General features: G+C 46.1%; 2 protein-coding genes across 9 annotated transcripts in view; one reads left to right on the top strand and one right to left on the bottom strand.

The window, feature by feature from the left end:
- KCNG2 (potassium voltage-gated channel modifier subfamily G member 2) overlaps positions 1-12,851 on the top strand; it is a 55,490-nt gene extending 42,639 nt beyond the window's left edge. For all 6 annotated transcript variants that reach the window (XM_064705146.1, XM_064705145.1, XM_064705147.1 and 3 more), the window contains exon 3: positions 9,425-12,851. In XM_064705146.1, the coding sequence (XP_064561216.1) occupies positions 9,425-10,219 (795 nt within the window). In that variant the 3' untranslated portion in view covers positions 10,220-12,851. The remainder of the gene's footprint in view (positions 1-9,424) is intronic.
- A 2,653-nt stretch (positions 12,852-15,504) lies between these two features.
- Positions 15,505-22,145, bottom strand: part of SLC66A2 (solute carrier family 66 member 2) — a 66,452-nt gene continuing 59,811 nt past the window's right edge. For 2 of the 3 annotated variants that reach the window (XM_064705141.1, XM_064705142.1), the window contains one exon: positions 15,505-18,252. In XM_064705141.1, the coding sequence (XP_064561211.1) occupies positions 18,045-18,252 (208 nt within the window). In that variant the 3' untranslated portion in view covers positions 15,505-18,044. The remainder of the gene's footprint in view (positions 18,253-22,145) is intronic. The other variant, XR_010439154.1, reaches the window with a different exon arrangement.

The raw sequence follows: 22,145 nt of genomic DNA, 5'->3' as shown, positions 1-22,145 counted from the left end.
AATAAGAGGGAAAATAGACTGTAAAATGATATTAAGAATTTGTTGATCTTTTAATATAATTAATAAGTGAGAGAGAGAGGGAGAACAAGACAGATTCTTCTTTTGGTGTGAGACAAGCTTGAGGAGGTGAAGAAGGAAAGAGGATGCTGGATTTCAGAAGACCACAGTGGTAGGCAGTGTGTATCTGTGAGCACAGCCAGGTGCCACCACATCACCTTTTCCCAGGTATTGGGTAGGTGTGAAAGCCTTGGGAATGCCACTGCTTTGTCACACAGCCCTGTCCCTTTTGGGCTGGTTCTTTTGGAGGGGTGTGCAGGTGTTCCCATTCCCTGGGGAAACTGCTCAAACTGCACCCAGTTGCCCTTGGCAAGAGCTCAGCCCTGCTCTGGTTCTGCAGTTTGATGCTGGTTTGGTTTATAGCCCTCATCTTTATTTCTGCAATCTTGCCCTGTCTGTGAGGACCGGGTGTGCTGCAAGTGCCAAGTGCCATTGTTCAAGCTTTTCCAAGTGCCAACTGAGTATGCCTTGTTTTCAGAGCACTAGGATAGAAAATACAGAAACCAGATTGGCTAAGTTTCAGTGTAACTGGTCTTCTTCATGTGAAAGCTCAGGATCAAGCATTTGCTTAGATTTGCAGACACTGGATTTTTTAAAAAAACATTGTAAACTTCCAAGGCTCTGATGTCTCTATCAGAGCTAGAAAGTAGAGGGAGCTGAGGAGGAATATTTCTGTTCATATAAAATCAGAGGAAGAGGGGGACACTTGTCAGTAAGGACACTCCTGGTGCTTCATTATTCTCTTGGGGACTATTACTTCCAATTTCAGTGAAAGAAATGGGCCAAACCCAAAAAAAGCATTCTGGAAATCCAGAAATAGAAAATTCCAATGTAATTTTAGTCAGAAATACTGAGAACATTGGTGTTTCTAAATTGAAGTTGTTCTTTGAAGGACACCTTTGCTTGTTAAAATCATCATTCTTTTTCCTGCCTCTGTCGGTGGCAGTGGCTGATGAACAAATCCTCTGTGCTGAGCTGCCCCTGAGGCCAGGTTGGGCAGGTTGTGCTTGGTCCAAGCGCAGAGGGCTGTGCAGGAATCCTGGGCATACCTGGACCCCTGTGTCACCCACGGGTGTTTCCCACAGAGGGGTCAGCTGCAGGGCAAAGACAAGCAAGCCATATGGACTGTGGTCTGTGAAATCCTGCCTCAAATGCCACGGCAGTTGATGAGTTTCAAATACAATACCTTGTTTTCCTGGACCTGTGTCTTCCTGTGTAGCTATTTGTCTTCAGACAGTGTCCCAATGGCACTGAACAATTGCAAAATTGCCAAAGCAGACCCCAGGTATGTAAGTAGTGTTTTGATTTAGAATATTTGTTCAAGCAAATGGCAGTAAATCTATTCTTGTACATAAAGGTTGTAATTCTTTAAATATTAGTAATAGCCTGCTTATGTCTTACACTCATGCACCGAAAAAGTTGTGCACGAGCCAGGTGGGGATCTAAGATCCTGAAGGCCAACTCCAGCATCACCAAGAGAGCATTTCCTCTGCCAGCTGGACCTTATGGGCAGGTAGGACTTGGAGGGCTCCTCTGGGGTGAGTGCAGACCCCTGTTCTCATGGGAACTGCGTCACACCACCAACCCTCAAAACTGACGGGCTTAAATCTTAAGAGGTCTCTTGTCTTCCCTGTTCTTGCAGAGGGTCTTTTTTGGAACCTCATGTGTCTTCTGGAGTCCAGGTACTGAAAGCTGGTGTAGCTATTTCTTCTCTGGCCAACAGTCTCCTGTCAATTAGTGAGGGGTTCCCTTTGAAGGTAGCCAGCATAGACCGATCATGTAAGGTCCCTTTCCTTCACCCTCCTACCTGCCCTGCTGGTTGCAGTTATTCAGCTGATGGTGCTGCCCTTCCAGCCACTCCTGGACCATATCTGCAGAAGATGTTACCCAGGGTGTATTGCTCCTCCTTATGTTGTAGTACAGCCCTCATTCCTGGGGAGCAGTGTGATCAGAGTGGGAGATAGGAGCAGCTGCCTGCTGGAGATCCACTGGTTCCTTAAGCTGCTCCCAGCCTCAGTCACAGACTCTGAGGAGCTTTTAGACATTGGATGTCTTGACGCTTCCCCCAGCCTCTCTGGATGAGATGCTGTGCTTGTTCCTGATAGACATCTGAAAATCAGGCAAGTTGACAGTTTCATAGATATTTCATGGTCTGTTTTATTCTTTCTGTGTTTCCTGCTTCTTGCTGACTTTAGGTTTTGGTTGCTTTCCATAAAGTAGAGCCAGATAGCATTTTTTTCCCTCTAACAAACACTGTTGCTTTTGGAGAAGCGTGTGCTAAAAACAGGCACAGGCATGAGGAGGTATTAATGAGAGGGCATTTTGTGCATCTGCAGTACTACTTACCTGCTTTCCATTCTTCTCAACAACATCTGTACTGGGGCAAAAGGAGGCAGGATAGTGGACCAAAGAATACATCTGCATGTGTCAGGGGCAGTACATGAGGGAGGTGGGGAAGTGGAGGAAAGCCTTAGGATCACAGTAGGTCTTGCCTGGTAGGTAGGCAGTTGAATCCCTCATGTCTGTGTCTTTCTCCCCCATTCAGAGCTATATGCCAGATGCATGCAGTCAGCTGTTAAGACATCTGTAGCATTTCCAGGGAAAAAGGTATCAGTTAACAGGTCTCAAAGCTCACTATTTATATGGCTTAGGAACCTGAGGCCTACTTACAGTGTCTAATTTTGGTTGTACAGTTTGGGGCTGAGATGGCCCAAAGCATCAGCTGCTTGTGGATTGGGCAGAGTAACCCAAGGAAGCACAGCTGGTTCCCTCTGCAGCCTCCTGGATCGGGAATGCCATCCTCATGTGTCTCCTGTCTCTGTAGTCTGCAAGGGCAGTCTTAGGTAAAGTCCTCACGTGGTCTTCTCTTCCTTCTCATTGACTCCCAGGCCCTTTGCTGAGATTTCCATGAGCACAGCCATCTGGCTTCACAGTTACAGGTCAGAGCAGCAATTTGAGACAAATGAAAGGCACATGCAGGTATCTCAGTAACCCCTTGCTGCATGACTGCAAGTGAATAGCACAGCATGCAGTTCCATGAGCTGATTAGACTCTGGCTGGGCATTTCAGCACAGCCTGCAGTTACTTTCTAGCAGCTGCCATAGTCTCTTTCATCTCCCTTGTTCGTGCTGGTGTTCTGTGTTTATTTGCAGCTTCACTGGCAGGATAAGAATGGCAGCCTGAGGGGTTTTGAGGAGTGGTGATTTCGAGCTGTGCTGTCTCAGGATCAAAGGAAATCCAGAGGGGCAAGCAGGTGTAGCTCCTGCCCACCTCCTTGCCCTTTCTCCTTAACAAAGACAAGTTGTATAAGAGCTGTCTTGTGTCCATAACAGGGCAAACATAACATGCTGCCCAAAGCTGGCAGCAGCCCTCCCCTTTGGAAGGCCCAGGTTACCTTTGCTGGCAGCTGGGCTGAAGATGAAACAAACGAAGCTCCAGTTACGGATCAAAGCGTGGATAGCAAGAAGCAGAGGACTCTTTCATGGCCCTTTGGTGACTTTAAAACCAGAAATTGTTACTTTGACTTCATAGCCGGCCAGCTTACAGGACAGGCTGTGCAGTTATGTGAATCATCTTTGCTCGGGGGCACAAGGAACTTTTGGGAGCAGGCTGACCGCGAGTTCAGCCTGACCCCAGCCCCGGCGGCAGCAGCGCTGAGTTACAATCGCTGTGTCTGGGTGGTCAGAGCCAGGGGAGCTGCCTGTGCCCAGGGCAGGGCAGGATGCTGCCCTTCCAAGGTCAGGCACATCGCAGGAGTCCTGCACTTATTCCTGCTGGGAAAATTGTCTGGATGCTTTTGCTAGAAAACCACTTTTCATCAGAAAATTGCCTTTCAAAAGAAAGTGCCAGCATGAGCAATACCTTGGAGTTTCGTTGGTAAGCCGTGTTTCTGGGAATGTTGCTCTTTTGCTGGAATTTTTCTCAAGGAAGGCTTCTTCATTTTACAATGATAAGAGAGAGCCAATGATCCAGCAGCCAGTGCTCCAGGCGCTCCCACGCACTGGGACAGAGCCAGATGCAAGCTTCCACCCCGCTCTCACAGCAGTAGGAGCTGGGGCTCTCCAAAGCCCAGCAAAGGCTCCAAGTGTAGGGCTGCTGAGTAATTGGTACTGGAGGAGTGTCTGTCCTCTGGGTCACCCTGCAGAATGTAGTGGAGGAGTGTCTGTCCTCTGGGTCACCCTGCAGATGTTCATTGAAACTGGCAGCTCAGACTCCCACCCAAATCCAAGGGGAACACCCTAAGCCTCTGGACTGGGAACTGTCAGCAGACTTGTCAGCAGCCTCAGGGCTGCAGGTCTCTTTGTCTGCAGGTCTCTTAACACAGATCTCTGATGCTGAGACCTCAGTTGCATCAGAATTTCAAGTTCCACACTGTTGTTAAGAAAGAGTTTGATCTGATGTGCACAGAGAAACACTTGAAACGTGTGACCCGAAAAGCTCAAGTAACAAGGGGCAAGTGCACGTGTACAAAATATCATTTTAGAAATGTCATGATTTTCAAGCTTATGTAAGTACTTTTGTATGCAATGCCTCTCATGTTGGAGTTTCTTTTTTCTTAACATATAGATTTGACAGTAAGGGAAATCTCACTGTAGGGTCAAAGTGGGCAGCATTGAAACTTCTTCCTTCAAAGTGCCGCGGAGCTGCTGACCTCACAAAAAAGTGCATGGAAAACAGTACAAGAACTGGACCAGTTAAAGGTGATCTGGCTTTTGACATCTTGTAATGCAGAGGGATTAGAAGTCAGTGTCAAAGCCTGCAAGAGTCTAAGGAATAGTCACAATTTCTTCCCAGGAGACCAGAGGAAAAGTCAGGGCCGAGAAGTCAGAGAACACACAGTGGAGAATTTTTCTGGGGCTCAGTGCAGGGTTCAGTACAAGTGAAACGGACCCTGCAAGCCAAACCAAAATGTTTCTGAAAGATGTCTGCCACTTTTAGACAGGCCATACAGAACAATGAATACAGATGGATTTGAACTCCAGTGACACCAATTTTCCTTTTTGTAATTTTCTTTTTGCCAAAGGAACTTTTGGCAAAGAAAACGTTGCTCCAGAAGAAAGATGCCGTGGTTGGCTTTTTGACAGCAAATTTCTGTAGATCCTAATGAAGGAGACTCACTTTAATTTGACTGCACAGAATTACTCACTGATGTCTTTCTTATTTTCTTTCCTTGTTCCCTGTGTTGATATTGGTATATAGTCCCCAGATTCTGTGCAACTGCAGATAATTTCCCATACTCAAGAAATTTTTGCACAAAAAAGAAACCCAAACTACTCATGGTTTGAAAGAAACAAATGTACACAGATAAATAAATATATAAACTTTGTGAAAAACAACTGTTTTCCCTGCAGTTCAATTTCATCACTCTAAATATGAAAAAGTAGTGATAAAACTGTATCCATTAGATTACAGGGTGAAGAAATTTTGTTACTTGGTATGAAGGAGAGCTATTTTGCTTATAAAAAGTAAAAAGCAGTGTGTAGTTGTTAATGGACATGTTTATGGCCACAGGCTGGTATAGCTCAATCTTTTTTCCGAACATACAGATTTGATGAAGACCTATTTTGGGCAGGATGCCCTATTGTGTTAGGACTTGTTTTTCTTGTGTTCCAATGGCTGATTAATTCCTGATTTTTTTTTTTTTTTCCATCTGTGAGTGTGCCTTTCTGAGAATTTTTGCTTTGTTTTCTTGAACAGAAAAACCTCAAAAGCCCAAACAGAATTTCAGCATCCATTTGGACTGGAAAACATAGTTAGAAGGTTTAGAAAGCAAAAATTGCCCTTTTTTTCGTTTTTAACCAATACTGTAGTCAAGCAGGGGAAAAAAAAAAAAACCAGCAAGGAAAAGCAGCTGCAACTGAAAGAAATTAAGTGCAAAGAGTATGAAATACAATTTTGAGTTGCTGTTTTATTTATTGTGAGGACAATAATAGGACACACCTAGATGATGTTGAAACATGGTCCAAGGGATAGGAAGACAATTAGTGAAAAAAGAGACCTCTGGCAGGTTGATTGACACACAGATCTGTTTTCTAAAAGCATGTTCAGACCCTCTTATTTTTAGGACAGCCTTTGGACAGAGCCTGGCTTGTTTAGATAGTGTTGGTTAATAAGGATACTGAGCAAGTTGCTGAAGATAATTATGCATTTGCTGGAAGGGGGGATTGTTTCATCCTGTTGAAGTGAACTCTGTGTAGTAAAACATTATCACTCCACTGTACTGAAAGTAAACATTTCAACTTTGATATTATTTGTCAGCTATGGAGAGTGGGAACAGTGGAAAAAAGCCAGGGCCCAGCCTCCGCTCTGGATGGAGGAAATTTCAGCTCCTCATTATCTTGATGGGCAAAGATGCAGCTTGGTTCTGCAGTGCTGGATTATCTGAGCTCCAGATTCCACCAGGCTTCTTGAGTCTGGCTGAACAAACGTTGCCAGGCTGCTCCCCCACTTGCGTTTGGGATGGGGTTCTGCAGGAAGATTGAAGACATAAATAGCACGGTTTTAGGTCTGTGAACCTACAGGGGATAAACATGTCAGAGTGTGGGAGAGCAGACAGGATCTTCCACAAGTCATCTTCCCTGGTAGCCCATTCACGAGGAGTAATCTTCACTCCTGTTTTCTCCTGCACCAAAACTCACACACAAAAGCACTTTGGCAGTCTCCTTTCCATATGCAACTAATAGAAATTGCTGGGGGAATCAGGTGCCAAATTAGCTATTAATCACCTTAGTGACTTTGTAGTTTTATTTTAAGGCTAAATTCCCCATAGGCTTCACTGACTTTCCCAAAACTTTTAGTGGCACAAAAAGTCCATATATTTGCATCAGAATCCAGAACGCTTCCTGCCAGACAAGGCTCTTAAGGCAAGATGCATCCTAGTTTCCATAGGTGGTGATCCAAGTATTGGTGCACCTGTCAGAGAAAGCAAATTTGCACATTTGGGTATTCATCTTGTCATTGCTGTTGTTTTGCTCAAGCCATAGATGTTCTTCTCTGGGTTGTCATTCTCACACCACAACCTGAACCTGAAAAGCACCTGCAAGGATGGGGTGAAGAGCTGCAAATCACCTCCAGAGACTGCCCTTAGGTGTGAGATCAAGCATATCCTGATGAGAGATTCCCAGGCAGAAGAGTTCTGGGACAATATTGGTCTGAGGGCTGGTTTCTGGGTCATAAGGAGAGAAATTACAGTGGTACAGGCAAAGTCCTTCCACTGACCTTGTAAGCTTTGTCTCTGGCTCACAGAGCCAGATTTGTGTTGTGTGAAAGCATCTTGATTCTGTATTTGATAGGAGAGCCTGACAGCATAATCATCCTGTGATAGGAGGAAAGCTCCTAGAAAAAAAATCTTATATCCTATGTATTATGCTTGTGACAAAAATACTTACTTATGACCAAATTAGTTTGGTGAGGCAGATATAAATTAAGCTCCTTCTGGTGTTCACACAAATCAAAATTTGGAATTTAAAGAGAGGCTATCCTGGTACTATACTGGTAAAATAAGATTATCATTCCCCCTGCAATATGCTTAAAATCCTTACAGTAATTTCAATAGGACAAATAATTTTTCTCTCCATGTCAGAATGACCGCCTGGGAAACAGCGGGAGGTACATCATGTGCCAATTGAAAGTGGAATACAAAACAAAAAACACAAGACATCACAATTTTTATTGTGGTTACTACAAGGGCCATAAATCCTGGCTCTGAGGATTCCTTTTCACATCTGTTTTTCTTGTTGACATCTCTTTAGTTATTGTCTCAATCTCTTCTTAAGTGTAAGATGTGCAGGGTGCCTCAGCGTTTTGGTTGTCATAGTGAGGTAACCCAAGGCTTTGCATTCATGTGATGACACTGCTCTCACTGCTGGCAGCGCAACAGCCCTTGAAGCATATCCAGTCCCTCCACATGTTGGGGAAGGCTGCAGTTAGTGAAGAGGGCAAGAGTCTCATCATCAGTCTCTTGTTGGCTGCTTTCTTTCCAAACAGGGAAAAAGCCTGCACATACACACTTCAAGAGGGATGAAGCTAGGATGTGGTGCTGTGCATTACAAATTTCCCTGGCTCTCTGGAGCAAAAGACTCCCCTAGCTGAGTATGTGAGCAGAGCTGCTAATAGATGTGCCAGGTTCTCAGCCTCTCCAGCAGTGAAATGGGAACCAGCTTGACACAGCTTTGCCATTCTCAGCTGATGTTTTATTGCTGTAATTTGGTATAGGCAAGTATAACAGGGTTGGGAATTGGGACCTAATACCTGTTGCATCCAGTGGGAGTCACATACCCCACTAGCATGGATTGGCTCCTTACAACAGTTTTACAAACTGTTCAGACTGGCACACTGAGTAAATATACACTTCCCCTAATAAGTATACACTTGCCTTCCACACAAAGCCCCCAGAGCATTCACACTTTTATACAAGCATTTACAGAGGAAAGAGCACTAGCCCTATAATTGTCCACATCAAAATCTGTTTATTTAGAGAAGCTGTTTATTATTCAGCTGGAGGTACCAAGAGTGATATAGCAGAGAATTGCCACAGTATTAACAGCTGAGGAGTGGCCATCACCAGCATTATTGTTTATTGCCTTTCCAGAGCTCTGAGCCTTGTTTACAAGCATTGTAACTAAAGAGCCAGAGCTCTCTTTATTTGCCACCAAGTGAGCCTGCAGGGTAGAGCAGGGGAAGAAAGCTTGGGGAAGGCATTGTGGTCACTAGTTGTTACAGGTGCAGTAACTACCTTACTAAAAACTAAAAACGCTTACCTCTCCAGAACCCACTCTGTCCTGTGGTATTTTTTCTTTCAGAAATGCCTACATTTCTCAGTACTTTATATAAGTGTTTGACTGTAGGGCTGCGCTAATAAATGTTCACCGGAATATAAAATATGTACTGTATTTAGTGAATAATAGATTATAGATAACTCTAAGCATATCACATAAAATACTGTAGGTGTTTACGAGCCATTAGTAAGCAATTTATTATTGATCAGGAAGGGAAGGAAGGATAACATATTTATTACAACCCATGAATCCTGTATTAATCCTTTTGAAAAGATGTTAAAGTCTTGATTAGAAATGAAGTGCGAGCCACTGGATTTTTAGCAGTAGGCTCTCTGGCCAACAGCTGATAAGATCACACCACAGTCTTGGCAGCTTTGAGACACTCCAGAGCATTGTTGACCTGTCCTGTAGTCAAACATGTAGCCTTTTGTTTTAGTACCTCTCAGCAGCCGTAATTTTGCTTTGGTACATCACAATTTGCATCAATTTCACATGATGCTTTCCTTTAAGAGCTGACACTCTTTTTTTCACTCCCCAGCTAAATCTGTTTCTTCCCTCTTCTATGTGTTTTCCACTCCTCTTCTCCCCAGGGTGAATGCTCACGGAAGTGCTATGACATCTTTGTGCTGGAGACGGTGTGTGTGGCGTGGTTTTCCTTTGAGTTCCTGCTGCGATCCATCCAGGCAGAAAACAAGTGTGCTTTCCTGAAAACCCCGCTCAACATCATCGACATCCTGGCCATTCTGCCTTTCTACATCTCTCTCATCGTGGATGTGGTTTCCACAAAGAACAGCAGCAAGCCCGGCGGGGGAGCCGGGAACAAGTACCTGGAGCGCGTGGGGCTGGTGCTGCGCTTCCTGCGGGCGCTGCGCATCCTGTACGTGATGCGGCTGGCGCGGCACTCGCTGGGGCTGCAGACGCTGGGGCTCACCGTGCGCCGCTGCACCCGCGAGTTCGGGCTGCTCCTGCTCTTCCTCTGCGTCGCCATGGCCCTCTTCTCGCCGCTGGTCTACCTGGCTGAGAGCGAACTGGGAGCCAAGCAAGAGTTCACCAGCGTCCCCAGCAGCTACTGGTGGGCCGTGATCTCCATGACAACGGTTGGCTACGGGGACATGGTGCCTCGTAGCATCCCCGGACAGGTGGTAGCCCTGAGCAGCATCTTGAGTGGGATTTTGCTGATGGCTTTCCCAGTCACATCCATCTTTCATACCTTTTCCCGTTCCTACAGCGAGCTGAAGGAGCAGCAGCAGCGAGTAGCCAGCAGGCAGGTGCGCCAGTGGCAAGAGAACACCGAGCTCCTGGGTGGTGACAGTACAGGGGGGCTCAGTGCCACATTCCCGCCAAGTGCTGGTGAGCAGCAGGGTCTGACCTTGGTGCACCAGTAAGCCTAGAGAAGCTCTTGACCCTGAACAGCTCAGGACATACGTTGGCAGCCCAAGAAGCAGTGGACAAGGGAGGTCAGTTCTGCAGGAAGAATGCCATGAACTGCATAAATGAGGGGCAGACAAACACAAGGTTTCTCTAAAGACCAACTTCTGATCTTAAGGGACCTCTGAAAAGTACCCCTACAAATTCTACCAAGTACAGCTCTGCTCCATTGCTTTTCTTATGGCTTTTCTATTGAGCAAGTATTTTTGGGTATGCCCAAGGAGCAGCCATTGAACATAGCCAGCCAGCAGAATGTAGTGTGAAGCACAGCCCATGCCAGGTGCCATGTGTCACAGCAACCAGCATGCCATCTCCTCTGGGCCCTGCTCAGTGGCAGGGCTGAGCAAGGGGCTCCCTGTGCTGCGACGCCCCACAGCACGTTTGTTTTGGCAGCACCACCAAGGAACGCAAACATCAGACAAGCCAAGGGGCGAGGGCAAGAGAAGGGCAGAAGCATTCCCTCAGCCTCACCAGGGGCTTGCTTTTGTCTTCTGCAGATGAAGCAGCACAGCAAGAGTGCTGCCAGCTCTGAATTGTGTGTGAGCACAGTTTGCATTATTTAGTAGAGATGCATATTTACCATCCTAAGCTTTATATCTTACTTAGTCCCATGACAGAAATATACATACAAAAAATCTTCCTGACTACGGTACTGAATGTTAACTTGGTTATTTTTCCTTTGCTAACAGTCAAATATTAAAAATACCATGACAAATGATGACATTTCTCCACTTTCTGTTAACTGTTTCCATTTCTTGTGTATTGAGAAATGTGTTTAACAGGCAATTGAACCAACCTGAACTACATGTAGCTCAAGGGGAGGGTGATGTTGGACCAGCAGCGACTCCCAGCTCTGCACAGTCGTCCTCAGTGGTGATGGCTGCACGGAGTGCAGTTGTGTGCAGACAGGAGTAGGGGAGCAGGACAAACCCAGTGCAGCCAGCGAGACACCATCAGTGGGCTCGGCCCAAGCTACAGTGCAGCAGCTGTGCTCTGCCTTAGGAGTAGCCTTTTGGTTTTGCCCTCCTACCGAGAAAAAGACAATCCTGTCATTAGAACAAGTGTTCTGGCTCTTCTTCCTGATTCTCAAAGGATTTAAGTCACTATAAAGGGAAATTAATCATATGGTGGCATCTGCATGTTTGCTTATTGATGCCAGCCCTGTGCATGAGCTTTCCCTGGAGGAGCTGTGTAGCTGTTCCAAGTCAGGATGCTGTGTGGGTCTTTCAGTGCTCCTACAGGTGGGATGTGGTCAGGGAATGGAGGGAGATGGAAGCCAACAGTCTCTTGTACCTACACCCCTATTTGTACTAAAGCCATGCAGTGTCACCCTCCATATTCTCCACCCACCAGGAAGGGAACAAAACCTGATGTACTGAAGATGGGATTTGTCTGGTCTGTTATTTGGTTTGTTATTTTTTGCCTCAACATATGTCGTAAAACTAATCCTACGTTACAAAACTCTCATATTAAGCCATTCCTTATAGGAATGAAGCAAGGGAAATGGAAAAGTTACGCTTTATTTTAATAAAAATATAAAGCTTTGTTGCTGACTCGCTGTGTCTGATGATTTGGGTGTGGAGGGAGGTGGTGTTTTGCTGTGCTGATGTGAATTAACTCATGTTACTTGCTGCTGAGCACTGCAGGAGATGGAGGCAGCAAAACTGAGCCCCCCTACCCAGGATGCACCTGGCTCAGCAAAGCCCCAGCTGTGTTGAACTGCAGGCAAACCAAGCGCAGGGGCCCACGCCAGGGTTCTGCCCATCCTTCATGGCCCAGCAGCACCGGGAACACATCTGCTCCTTGTGCGAGAGAGGAGGGCCAAGGGCTGATGGTGCCTGGGCTGACTCAGACTCCTGGCAAAGCAATGCCAGCAATGGGTTGCTGTGACTCATGAAAGATTTTAATTTTATTGGGTTTTTTTTTTTTTTATTCCCAGTGCAGACATTTCTTTCATTAAGGATTATTAAGGTCTGACATCAGGGATCCAGCTTCGGAGCCAGCTGACTGCAAACCAGCGATGGGAGCAGTGGCTGGGGGACAGTGTGGCCTGGTGCTGAGGAGCAGCACTGCATCTTCTGGTGGCATTCAGATGCTCAGTCTTAAGGTGGCACCTGACAGGCTCACTAGGTGGACTCACAGGTTCACTCCTCATGGTGATTTGGCTCATGCACACCAGGTGTGCTTCATGCTCTGTCTCCAGTGTGAATGAAGCGACCATGGCGAGTGCACGTGGAAGGTGCAGAATGCATCTCCTCGAGGTGGTGAAGCCCAAAAACTGCAAACATCCTTACCTAACTACTAGAAAAGCCACGCTGGAGTTGACATCCTTGGAGAACGAAGAGTTTCACACTCGCGGTGCTAGCAAATAACCATGAATCAATGCATCTTTTGGCTTTGAAGCATCAAAAAAACAGTGCTGGGACAGCAAACTGCAGCTCAGCAGCTGTGAAGAAAAACAGACTGATGACACATGACATATTGCTGCTGTTCTCCATCAAGTTGCTATTGTCCTACAATAGTGAGATCTTTGTATTTTTCAAAAGGCACATAATTAATTCCAGCATGCACAGAGTTTTAATAAAGTGACAAAACCCACTCATTGTCTCCTAGTAAAAGCCTGGCTTTTAATAAAATTTCATTTTATCTATTGGGATGGCAGATGAAGAAACAAATATAAACCAGGAACCTTTTAAACAGATTATTTTTGGAAGCTATATAAAGTTGTGATGCACACATTGCCAGACATAAAAAACACTCAGAGGAGAATAAATTTCACCCAGGGCACCCGTTGTTATAGGTGATGCTTATTGCTTTTGGTCAGCTGCTGGAGAATGTTGGTTTTGTTGTGTATAGTGGATGGAGTTTTTTGACACTGCACACAGATGATTTTAAGGCCATTTATCTCTAACTATAATAAATGCCACACTGCTGTCTGCTGGCACACCACTACCACCAGGTAGTAATACCTGTTTCTTTGAACAGCTAAGTGCTTCATGATTGTAGCACACTAGTTTTGCCTCAAGGAAAAAGAAAAAAAGGAGAAAAAATATTTCTCTCTCTTATATGGGACAAAGACTCAAAACATGAGCAAAGACATCTCTTTTACCATGGTGGATGTCCACCTACACATACACCTTCATGGCAGCATGCATGGATCTAGACCTACAAATTCTGGCAGCTGGCAACACCAGTCATGAAAACCACAGCTTAGGAGAGTTAAAGATGTGTTAACTGGTGAAGGGATAGAGCCGAAGGGAATGGCACCAAATCAAACACAACTTCAGCTCATACAGTGCATGTGCATGGCCACCTCTATGGCACAGTTAAGAAAAAGCAGTAATGTAACGAAAAATGTGATGCTGGTGTCATCTCCTCAGCTTGTCCCACACTGCTGAGGCCAGCACAGGCACAGGCCATGGCAGCCTCTGCAGATGCTGCAGGGGGCAAAGGATCCTTGGCACCTACAAGCCACAGCCTTAGAGGACTGTGAAGCCTTGGCATGGAAGAGGACAGAGGCACATGGAAGGGCTGATGGGTGCAGAAGTGCAGTGTGGTGCTGCTGGCCCATCTGTGGCTGAGTGAAGCCCCTCAGTCTCCCAGCCAGCACCTACCAGAGCCAAGTGCACATAAGCTAGGACACAGAAGGGCAGGAGGGGGCTCTCAAATGCTGTATTTGCTGTCAGTGCATTTCTAGATGCTGACATCCCCTTGGGACTGGCTGCTTTACAAGGCTGTTTACAGGAAGACCTGCCCATGACCCCAGGGTGACCCTCACATTATGTTCTAGTCCCCACCTTTTATTTACTGCTGTTGGCACAGGTATCCAGAAGTGTTTATTTATTGGCACACTGCTCGCTCTCATATTGGTGTCTTCTTTCTTACAGAAAGACTCCAACAAAGCTACAGTTGTCAGTCAAGTCCTTGAAATCTGCTTGGCTCTCGAGCCTGAGGATCACAATCAGATTTAACAAACAGAACCTGTGGGCCCAATTTTGCTTAATACCCAGTACCAAATGTGAGCTTTATGTCCTAAATTTTTTTAATTGCACCTAACTGCATGCATGTCAAATATCTAACCATGAAATTTCTCTCTCCCTGGAGTCACAGTGCAGACCACTGCCTGCCATGCACAGCAGAGGGAGAGATTTGCCCTGAGGGAGGCCTGGGGCAGTGCTGGGCTGGTACAGCACCCAGAGATGGGGTTCCCCATTGTTTCCTTTGGGGCCAGTCCCACCACTGGCTGCCCCACAGTGAATGCCAAAGCAGCAGCCAGTAATACCAGCACTGGCTGGGAGAGAAGGTGCAGGCACTGCAAGTGTTGATCAGGCTTGACTGCTGTGAGAACTGCTTGGGTCTCCACTGCCAGCAGACTGCAAGAGAGCAGGCAAGGCTTACTCCCCACCCTCATATTCCCACCCTTTTTGCTGATTTTGCTGATCCCACCATCCTTTCCTACCCATTTTGCTGATTTACCTTCATGTTTTGATTTTCCTTCTATCCCTTCCCTTCAGGAGTATCACCTTTCAAACCCTTATTTGAGCAAGCTCAGTCTGCCCCACATCTCCTCTCGCCCTGCCCAACCCTCTCTCTTACACCTGCAGCCCTCCCCCCTCCCCAGCTCCCCTTCTGCAGCTCCTGCAGCGTGGCACACAGCAATAGCAAACCACCTCTCCATGCCAGAGCAGCCCAACATCCTGGATCAGCAGCCTGGCAGGATCCAGGAGGTGCACAGCAGCTGCAAGGCTGCTCCTGACAGCCTTGGCTTGTTTTCCCATCCAGAAGGAACAGGGAGGGTGGTTAAGACTTCTCTTAGAACAGTAGCTGGCCATGAGATGACAGACTCAATGTCCTCATCTTCTGTGCAGAGGCTGCCAAGAGCACATCCCTCATCTGTATCCCATCTTCAACCTCATTTTGCAGCCTGCATGATACAGGGTGCCTTTAAAGCTATGTAATAATCTGTTAGCAATTTGGTTTTTACTGTGAGCATTGCAAACACAAGTTATGTGGTCTCAATGGTTAAATTTACCCTGGTATGTACTGAAGAGCAGGGAACAGAAATCCAGAATCCCTGCTGCGCATCATGACATCAGGAAAATTTCTGCCTTGTGCTTACTCACCCATCAGAAGGAAAAACCATGCTAGTTATTTGTATCAACAATGCTCCTGACAAGAAGATTTATAGGAAGAGTTAAGAAGCACACATTTTGTACCTGAACAAAACAAAGCAACTCTGCAATTTATATATAATAGGTAATTTTTATTAAAAAAAACATTGCAACTGACAGAAAAAATCAAGTCCGTGAAATGTGCCATACATTCAAAGAGAAGTATTTAAAGAAAGCGCTTTTTATTCTCTGAGGTGATCATTGAAACAGATACTTCCTGACAATTAGAGAACAAAACAAAAGTTCTGTAACATTTGTCCCTAAAGTACCTTGCAAGAAGTTCTAGAGTTCCTGGCCAAGAGTCCTACTTGCTAAATGCCACATACAAAAGATGACTTAGACATGGTTTCACTGGCTTCTCTTCCAGCATTTGCTGCTCTGGTGTAAATGAGACTGATCCGCAGAGCTCGCTGGTTTAGGTACTGGTGACAGACTCAAGAATCCACCCAAGGAAGAATCCCAAAAGGAAAAAGCAGAAATTGTTTTATCCTCAGTAATATCTGTAGTTCAAAGCCAAAGACGTGGCCAAAAGTGTGCACTCCCAATGAAGCTGTAACATACCAAAGTAAGTTTCTTATGAACCAGAAATTTCTTGCATCCCTGTTTTGCAGAATATTAGAAAAAGACCACCAAATACAAAAATCTTACCATTACAAGTTATTAAAAAAACCCTTCAGACAATTAAAACACACAACAAAGTGTTTGTTTTCTAACAGTAGAAATACAATCCTCATTAAAGCAGCATACCGGAGAAGCCAGTTATGTTTTCAATTAAAAAAGACAAAAGCCGAGATGTTCTTGTAGCACAACCAGAACATTGGAGAAAAGAGAGGAACAAAACATTCATAGCCTGCCATGCTGAGTACATTGTCTTTGTAAGGTCACTTCAGGCCTAGAAGAGTATGGTATTGAACAAAGAGCAGGGAGTCAGTGCCTGGGCACGGTGTGACTCCCCTCCACTGGACAGTTTGCCACCAATCCAGACAGTCCAGACTCAAATCGTGAGGTTCCCAAAGAAAGCACGGTAGGGGAATTATCTGACTTACACACTGAAGTCATCAAACCTCATACTTGCTGCCACTGCTAAGAAAACAGAAGCTCTTGGGCTATTCTTAGAGAAAAAATTCTTCTGAAAAATCTGTCCAACACCTTGCCTGTGGCCAGACAGGACTCACCCAGCAGAGGGAGGAAGCCTCATGAAGGAAGCAGCACAGGCACAGCTGTTGCTGGGACCGAGGGCATTGCTACGGCCTCCTCACATCACCCGGGGCAGGTTCATGACAGCAGTGTCACAACAGGAGCCCAGGGGCTTGGTCACAGCCACCAGAGCTGCATGTCACAGACAGAGTATGGTGACCTGTGCTGGCTGATGGCCTTTAGAGACAACATCTACATGAACTCTGCTCTTTTAGTCCCTCTCAGTACAGCCTGCTCATTCTTCTAAAAGAGAAAAACCTCTTCTTTAAGAGCCCAACAGTTCACAACAGTAAAAGAAAAACATGGACCCCTTCCTTGTTGGGCCAATGCAGGAAACACCTTAAAACATAACCCGGCTCTTGTTTGGCATTGAACAACATGAACACAAATCTCAGCCTCAACAAATCAAGTTGTCAGATGCTGGTCCTACTCCAGGGGATTCAGCTTGTTCCTCCATCTCAAACTTTTTCATTTCTGAGCCAATGAAAGTGGACCTGCTTCTACCTCTATGGCTCAATCACATCTAGAAATACTTGCTTGGCAATACTGGCAATGCCCACTGCTGGCCGCTCGGTTTGGGAAAGACCCTGCATCCCAGCTGTGTCCTGTGCACAGCTGCAGGGGCAGCACTGCCCCCAGGTGCAGGGCAGGCTATTCCCACACCCCACAGTTTCAAAGCACGAATACTTAAGTTCCCAGAAATCACCTGCTGGCTCCTCCTTTTGCCTGGATGTTTGACTGGCTGTGCCAGCTCTAGACGTGACTCCAGCACCATCAGACCCCCTCCACCATCTCCTCCATGTGTCCTGCAGCAGGGATGAATATCTGCTGAGCCTTTAGCTTTACAGCATCTGTGGTCGGCTCATTTCTGGCTGCTCACCTCTTTGCAGGGCCTCCCACCCCCACCTTCTCTCACCAGACATCCTTATAGGGAAAAGAGAAAGCTCCTGGATTTGCTCTTCAATACTGCTTCCTCCATCATGGAGATACTGAATGCTAGTATATGCCACAAACCTCCTGCCAATATACAGACTTTATATTTTATAAATAGGTAGAAGTTTCAGACAAAATATCCTATAATTTCTGTGGTGTAACATTTTTAAATAGCATTAAAAACAAAAACCATCCAGCCCTTGTGATTATATATACAAACATTTGTGAATTAATAAGGCTCATAGGTACATATGCAAAAATAAAGTGTCCCTCCCCCCACCAAGAAACAGTTCTGTACAGCTAAGTCTGAAAACAGAGCAAGTTATTTAACACAGAACCTCCAAGGCTGGACGTGCAGCCGCATTTTCCATCCTTGTTATCATTTCTGCTTTCAACTTGGCAACACACAGGAGTATTTACAAGTGGAAGAAGAGATGCCATGGCTGACTCTGCTGACCTGCAACCTGCCCAGCCAAGTTCCTCACAGGGCCTTGGTGCTGGCTGGATGTGCAGCGTGGGACACGGGCTTCTGAGGGTAGTGGCTGTACAAGTAAACCTGCAACAGGATAGCGATGTCCACAAATACCTGCAGGAGTCCACAGATGGAGAACTGGAAAGGGGCCTGATTCAGGATGAAGTAAACAGTCTTGAACGTGTCCCCACTGGTCCACATCAGCACCATCTTGATACTGAAAGACAGAAGAAAGGGAAGAGCGTTTCCTGAGAACTTGGTTTTGGATTAGACCTGCTGTGCCAGAGGATCCCACCTACTGCAGGCAGGATTTACAGCCAGCAGTGGGCTGGGACTCCGCTGGACAGGGGCAGACTAGCTGAGACAGGCAGCACTGCACTTGGAAGGGAGGATCAAACTCTCTGCTCCACAAACTGCAGCACTCTTATCTCAGCAAGTACAGCTCCAAACACCTGTGGCTATGAAGGTATCAAACATTTTCAAATCTCCAGCTAGGATATTTGACTCAGTGGTGCTCTGTAAACATGGCTGCCACATACTGCCAGCATTGACCACAGACCAAAGTAAAACAGTGCATGGAAAAGAACAACAATTCATCCCAGCAGTTACTTCTTGTGTGTGCCATTCTGTGCTCATGCAAGGTAAAGTAACACACACATTGCTCTCTCATGCATGCATGCTTTTAGCTTCTGCTGAAACAAACAAAACAGACAGAAGAAACCACTTCTTACTGCAGAAAATGCCTAACTAAAAAAAGCAGACAGACAGATTGTCCAGTAATACAGAAAGAGCAAACATTACATGCCTGCAGCTGTTGCTGGAAGGATGAACAGCACTAGGGATTTTTATCAAGGACACAGATCAAGAGCAATGCTCAAAGTTCCTTTTAATAACAAACTTGCTTTTATCTTGCTCTTCTGCTAAGCATTTCCTGTCCTGTAGTCCAGCACCTGCTCCCCCACATCACGAGAAACTCTGGGGAATAGAAGCAATTTCTTCAAACAGACCAAATTATTTTCAGTGTCCTCAACAAAATGCGAACAACCAAACCTGGAAGGCTGTTTCTGAGCTTCATGCACTTTATCAAGAGAGCTTTTTAAGCAGCTGGATAAGCAGCAGTGGACAAAAGCTTTGTAGTTCACAGTATGAGCACCGCACATGATTTGTCATAATTACAAGCAATTTACATTTTGCCAGCACAGACTCCATCACACACAGTCAGGCCCATGCAGCAGGGCAGGACTTAATGTTCATTTTTCAAACACTCAGGCAGGAGCTCACAGGATTTGTGTTTTGGGCACAAGCACATAACGCATTTGCAAGCCAAATGCTGCAGCCCATTCTTTCCCCACATGGGAAGGGTGGACAAAGCATCAGTTTGTACAGCCCCATCACACCACAGAAACAGGAGCCTTTTCTAACTTGGGTCCTGTGGCCCAGAGCACAAAACAGGTCTACAATCAGGACCTTTCACAGAATCTATGTGGAACTGCACGCAAGAATATGGGGTTAAGCGAGCAGTCATTCCTCACCCAAGGTCATTCTAAAAATGTAAATAAATAATCAGAAAAAGAAAAAAACTGCTGAACTCTACACGTCATTTGTGCTTGGTGCAAACAGCCTGCACCACCTGCCCTGTGCATGTTGCCAGTCACACCAAGTCACCTTACAACACACTTACAGGACGTTTATAGATGCAGGTGGTGGCCAAGGAATGATTGAGATTTTAATTAGGAAAGCAATAAACTCTGAGGGTAATAAAACTGGCAACTTGCTTGCTGGCAGTCAGTACTTCTCCACCTTTGATTTTAAGTGTATTAGTGCTTGCTGGGCAACTGACCACAATTTAATTGTGGATCTGTCCTGGCATAGCTAGGCACCCTCACTAAAAGCACATGCTCAAACTAACCGCTCACTGTTGACAGAAGGGCAATTCAGAGATACCATGAGATAGCTGAATAGGAATTTAACAAACATCCTTAATACAAAGGATATTTGTCACTCATTCCCAATGGAGAAAGCCAGCGGGGTTTTTTTGAGTAGAGTTAACCTCCTCAAAGAAAGAACAGTCAATCACTGAGGAAAACTTAAGGACACCTGCAGTTCAGCAGCACCCCAGGAGCCAAGCACACCTCTAACTGTGTCACATGCTGTGCCAGGCTTGCCAAAGCAAGTTTTGCTCAGAAGCAAGTTTGCTAGGAAGCCACCTGTGAACTCAACATTCTGCAACACCAGCTGGAAAACTGGTGCATGTTCTGATAGCCTCTGCATGTTCCAGAGCCCACACTCCAGCTCATACATCTGACTCTCAAGGACATCATCATCATGCCTGGAGTTCTCACTAGGAAATGACAACACTCCACACACATGAAAATCTCAACTTGTCCTTGACAAAAATGATCTTAAAAATGATACAGGTAGTTTTAAGAGCTAATGCCACTGGTCTGTGTATCAAAGAATCAGAGAAAACCTGCAAATCATCAAGGTACAATGCAAATAAAATACAGAAAATGCTTGATATCCCACAACACTCAGTCCTGCAGCTGTACCAAGGTATTCTCAGGGCTGATGCAAAGTAGTGACTGTGGAGTGCTGGCCGCCCTCCCAGAGGAGAGGCTGGGACTGGATAAAAGGAGCACATCCAGCAGGGACCAAAAGGTGCATGGAGTAATCACAAAAAGCTTAGCAAGAAAATGGGAACAGTGTCATGCAAGAGGAGAGAAAAGGAAATGAAGGACAATAGAGGAAAGCAAAGGAGACAGGAGAGGAGCCAAGAGGTTGGTCCTTGATGAGAAGAAGATAGAAAAAAGAGACTGGAACAGAACAGAGAATTATAGGAGTGGAAGAGAAATGGAAACTTGGTACACAAGTCCTTGAAAATGACCTGAATTTGGGGTACACAGTTTGTATGGCAAGGTTTTGGTAGCAGGGGCCAGGGAGGCAGGCTACAAAGTGACTTCTGTGAGAAGCTGCCTGAATCTTTCCCTATGTCCAAGAGGGCCCAGGCCAGCTGGCTCCAGGATGCACCTGCCACTGGCGAAGTCTGAGCCCATCAGTGACACTTCTGGGATAACATATTTAAGAAAGGGGAAAAAACTGCTGCACTGCCGAGCAGCCAGCTGAGAGGAGTGAGAACATGTGAGTGGAACAGCCCCGCAGACCCCAAGGTCAGTGCAGAACGAGGGGGAGGTGATGCCCCAGGCACTGGAACAGATTCCCCTGCAGCCCACAGTGAAGAGCATGGTGAAGCAGCTGTGCCCCTGCAGCCCCCGGGGGTCCTTGGGGGAGCGCAGATCCACCTGCAGTATTTGAAGGAACCCACTCTGGAGAAGGTGGATGCCCAAAGGAGGTTGTGACTCCATGGGAAGCCTGTGCTGGAGCAGGTCCCTGGAAGGTCCATGGAGAGGGCAGCCCACAGCAGCAAAGCTGGAGCAGCTTTCTGTCAGGACTTGTGAGCCCTGGAGCAATGGATGGAGCAATCTATCCCTGAAGGACTGCACCCCATGGAAAGGACACATGGGGACCCACACTGGAGCAGTTAATGAGGAACTGCATACCAAGGGAAGGACCCACACTGAAGAATTACTTCAAGCACTGTCTCCCTGGCAGGAACTCCAAATGGAGTAGGGAAAGAGCGTGAAGAGGACGGAACAGCAAAAGCAACATGTGATTAATTGTCCCTCTGTGCCATTTGTAGGGAGAATGCAGAGACGATAAAATAAAACTGAGCTTGGGAAGAAGGGAGAGGTCTGGGGAAGCTGTTTTAAGATTTAGGTTTATTTCTCATTATTGTACTCTGATTTTGATTGGCAATAAATTAAATAATTTCCTTGAGTGGAGTCTGTTTTACCTGTGATGGTAACTGGTGAATGATTTCCCTGTCCTTATCTCGACCCATGAGCCTTCTGTTGTACTTTTCTCTCCCCCTGTCCAGCCAAGAAGCAGGAGCAGTATGAGTGGTATGAGAAGTAAGCACTTGGCACTAGCCAACATCAATCCACCAACATCAATCCCCACCTAAAGCTAGGGAATGAGCAAAGAGGGGTGTGCTGGCCCAGGACCCTCACCTCACCACTCCAAGCCCCCAGCAATGCCCCCAGCACTCTCTCC

Source organism: Zonotrichia leucophrys, chromosome 2 (genome assembly GCF_028769735.1).
Source record: "Zonotrichia leucophrys gambelii isolate GWCS_2022_RI chromosome 2, RI_Zleu_2.0, whole genome shotgun sequence".
Taxonomy (NCBI): domain Eukaryota; kingdom Metazoa; phylum Chordata; class Aves; order Passeriformes; family Passerellidae; genus Zonotrichia; species Zonotrichia leucophrys.
Note: the sequence above shows the minus strand (reverse complement) of the source record. Positions and strands in the feature narration are given on the sequence as shown.